The following is a 4,225-nucleotide window of genomic DNA, read 5'->3' on the forward strand; positions in this document are numbered from 1 at the left end:
TACAAGACTGTGTACACACCGGCTTTAATGAGGCAAAGAACTACAATCCCTAGAAACATTGTGAATGACAAATTAAAAAGGATTTGATTTTTAATTTAAGTAGTTTGAGAGTGTAGGGAGACTGACTATCACATAATTCGCAGTGCTTCATGAGCGTGGATGGGCCATAAAATGTTCTTTTGGCATGAATTTTTCTGTTTCGATTCTCTGACTGGTGGGAGATTTTTTGCAGAATCATGGATAATGTAGTTTTTCACCAGAAATTCTGCTGCTATACACAGTTATTTAAAATTTTTAAAAGTTGAAATAATGCGGGCTGATGGCTTCAACAAAAGCATATACCATTGATTATAACCTCGCAGCTCACAGTAATGCTGTCTTTTAACAGTTTATAAGTTATCTTCAATTCTCTTATAGAGACAATGAATTTACTGCCAGAACCCTGTTGCACTCTATAGTGAGGTTAGAACTATACAGTTAATTAATTCAAAATAAACTGGTGGTAGAATGAAAGAGCCCAACTTGACCCACCGGTTCCTGCTAAAGGGACGGCTAAGGTTGAGAGAATTTGAGCCAGTTTTGTAGTGTCCAGCTGAGCTAAATCCATTGACGAAACCACTATTGGGAAAAGGTGCCTGTGGATAACAGCATCAGTTAAAATAATGAAATGCAAAAATGTATTACAACAAAAATGATTGTCAGGTGCATGACTGTCAAACTAGAAAACTTACAAGGGGAGTCTCAAAGTATGGAGTAGGAGAAGGCGTCCAGGTAGGAGGTACTATGCCATAGAGTGGGTACTGCTGCTGGGGGCTGTAAACAGGCTGCATGAAGAGAGGGGAGCTGTACTGGGACTGAGTGTGAGATTGCTGAGGATACACACTGCAGTCCAGGCTGCGGTAACCATTCTTTGCAAAGAACGTGTTGATGGCTTTTATTCTGGCCTGAGAACAGGAAACGCAAAAACGTAAGAACCCATCTGACAAAGAAATTTATCACTGTACATTTTTGTAAAGAACTTACCATGATTGGTTTTCCCTGAAATGTCTTCACTTCTTCCCTTAAATATTTGTATGCCTGGATGGAGGAAACCCAATTAGTTTCCGATCCAAAGGCAAGCAATTTGTTTAATCTCTAAATAATAACAGAAATTCATACCTGTTGAGCGTCTGTATCCGATTGGAATGTAATGTACCAGTTGTTGTTGTGTGCAAACTCCACGCTTATTACCTTGGGACAGTTGTCATTCTTGAACAAGGCTTCCACTTCCTGGTGAGAACAACAAAAATGCACATAAATATAAGAGGATCCAAAGATAGCCACAGCTTCTACTTCTTGATAACATTTCTCACCTCAACAGGCGTTGTTTCAGGGACTTCTCGCAGAATGATGATGCAACGCTTGTGATTTGGCCGCACTTTTTCCCCTTTTTCGTCAACTTGGACCATAGGAGATGCTGTAGGCGGTCAGAGTAATATTAATTTTTGTACTTTGAATAAAAATAAATTGGACCATAGATACAAAATGCAAGCACGTACATCTGAGGACATCCAAGATGAGGTCCGTGTCGGTTGTAAGGACCTTGATTCCTTCCATGCTGGCAATAGTCCAAATAGGAACAAACTGGTCACTGTCCATTTGAGATATTAGATATAGGTCTTTAGATAAGTTCTCCCTGTGGGATGAAATAGGAGCATCTGTGAATGCAGCTGATGGGAGGAGAATGGCCGTAAAGTGCTGTTTACTTAGTTGCATTAAATTGAAAGCTTACATCGCATTACAGGGCTGCACTTACCTGGAGAAATAGAACTCCAATTCTTTTTTGAGAGACTCGCGCAAAGTCTCTTCAGAGACAGGCTGTTCATAAGGGAGCTTGGACTCCACTGCGTGTAAACAAACAGCATAAACAAAGGTAAATGTGTGGCATATGCCTGCTGACTGAAAACACCAATAACAGACAGCAGTGATGGATTTAAGAGATTTATCTAATTAACATGTACACATGAAACTTATATTTCACAATTGTGAACATCAAATACCATTAGCTGCTGTAGTGCACTCAGAAACCGGGAAGCTTTGGTCAGGGGGGTCCATACCGTTCACCACACCTACTACAGTACCAGAGGTGCTGTTGTCCTCAGGAGTGGAGAAGCCAGACGTGTACGATTTACCTACCGAGGTATCTAAGTGAACACAGAAACAAATGACAGAGATAAATTATTAAAATCATATATACAGTGGGTACGGAAAGTATTCAGACCCCCTTAAATTTTTCACTCTTTGTTATATTGCAGCCGAAAATCAGCTAGATGCATTTTATAATGAACAGAATGCAGGGGTCTAGACACAAGAATGTTTTTTTTAGATGAACTACTTTTAACTTGACTGTCTAAAATGACTATGTGTAGGGCACAAGACACTTTATTGGGAAAAAGTGAGACAATGCACAAATGCTTTGCAACTACCGTTCAAAGTTTGGGTTCAGTCAGTTTTTTTTTTTTAAATAAAGTAATACTTTTACTCAGCAAGAATGCATTAAATTGGTCAAGTGACAGTGAAGACATTTATAATGTTAAATTGCTATAATACTATAAATGTACTATAATACTATAATTATAATACTATAATAATATAAAGTTCTAACGCCGACGTCTTACGTCATCCACCCGGAGCTGCTTCAGTGTACAACAATGAGCGCAAGCTAGATTAAATTGATTATTACGTTTTAAATATGGTTATTTTTCTTACAAAAACGCATCGAATCCCTACAGGAGGCTTTTGTTCACCCCCCGGAGCCATGTGAGGCACTTTTTATTATGGATTAGGGATGTAACAATTACTGGTTTTGACGATAAATCATGATAAAATTCCCCACGGTTAGTATTACCGTTTCATCTTTTAATTATCATTAAAACCGTATTAGATTACCGCGATTTGAACAACTCGCGATAAATAAATACCGTCCAGCATAAAGTACAGTTTTAAGTAACAGTCTCACGTGTGCACAGCACGCAGAGTAGTTTCGTTTTGAGTGGCAGGGCAGAAAAGCTGGGAGGTTTTAAAAGAGTGCGTTGTCATTTAAACATCATTGGTAATGTTATTGTTTTAGTGATTATGCAAACAAAAATGTCATTTTATTTGTTATTTGTTGATTTTTAAATATAAAACGTGGTGAAGTGATTTATGTGTCGGTACTTTTTTAACATCTCCAGCACATTTTAACAATACCGTGATAATACTGATAACCGTGATAATTTTGGTCACTATAATCGTGATAAGAAATTTTCATACCGTTACATCCCTATTATGGATGGATGCGCTTTATTTCACTTCTTTTGGACTGATGCACTGCAACACCCGCTGACTGCCATTAAACAGCTTGGAAGATCAAAGACCATTTTTAATATAACTCTGACTGGATTCGTCTGAAAGAAGAAAGTCATATACACCTAGGATGCCTTGAGGGTGAGTAATTCATGGGATAATTTTCCTTTTTGGGTGAACTAACCCTTTAAAAGCTGAAGAATTCCAAATAAACTCCGTTATTTTGACAGGAAAATATAACCAAGAATATTGTTTATATTTAGCGTGTCATTTCTGCATGGTATGTAAGACTCTCTCGCTCTCTCTCTCTTTGCGTGTGTGTGAGAAACAGTGCTATCAGCAAAGTGTGTCTGTCTAATAATCAGATAGAACTGTTAAAGAAATTAAAATGTATACAAAAAAGTATTATAACAATTGCTTTTATATTGTTAGTAATAGAAAGGCAAACATTATAATACTTTCTCGTTTGCCGTCAGCATTCAGCAAATACGCATTTATATCATTTAAACAAATCTTTGAATGTCTAATGAACATCTAATTTCAAAAACCTTGCAAACTTAGTCGAATCCAGCTGTGAGATCTTATGAAGTGTGCATTTATATCCTGCATGAACCCTAATGAGCACGCGTGTGCTCTGCGTGACAGTCGGTCTGTGCGAATTGAATACGGACAGGAGGAGAGTTCAGCTTCACTGAGACGCGTGATCGACAAACTTTAAACTCGTGATTTCAAATTATGCTGCACTTCATGCTTTTGCCCAATGTCATATTAATGTCATTTTCACTGTGTGGTGTATGTAAAATGAGAGTTACCTTGGGGCTTTATTTGAAAAATGTGATTCCCAATGTACACAAACTTCCCAGAATACTGAGTGCCCTGTTACAGTGTTTACTTCCTTTTT

General features: G+C 37.8%; 1 protein-coding gene across 1 annotated transcript in view; it reads right to left on the reverse strand.

Moving 5' to 3' along the window:
- LOC107716076 (la-related protein 4-like) overlaps positions 1-4,225 on the reverse strand; it is a 27,322-nt gene that overhangs the window by 16,528 nt on the left and 6,569 nt on the right. The window contains exons 3-10 of the mRNA XM_016522396.1: positions 2,040-2,183; positions 1,796-1,883; positions 1,539-1,675; positions 1,353-1,456; positions 1,159-1,269; positions 1,024-1,077; positions 732-944; positions 532-635 (exon numbers count right to left, since the gene is read on the reverse strand). Coding sequence (XP_016377882.1) covers positions 532-635; positions 732-944; positions 1,024-1,077; positions 1,159-1,269; positions 1,353-1,456; positions 1,539-1,675; positions 1,796-1,883; positions 2,040-2,183 — 955 coding nt within the window. The remainder of the gene's footprint in view (positions 1-531; positions 636-731; positions 945-1,023; positions 1,078-1,158; positions 1,270-1,352; positions 1,457-1,538; positions 1,676-1,795; positions 1,884-2,039; positions 2,184-4,225) is intronic.

The sequence above is a fragment of the Sinocyclocheilus rhinocerous genome, unplaced genomic scaffold (assembly GCF_001515625.1).
Source record: "Sinocyclocheilus rhinocerous isolate Xijiao unplaced genomic scaffold, SAMN03320098_v1.1 scaffold148, whole genome shotgun sequence".
Taxonomy (NCBI): Eukaryota; Metazoa; Chordata; class Actinopteri; order Cypriniformes; family Cyprinidae; genus Sinocyclocheilus; species Sinocyclocheilus rhinocerous.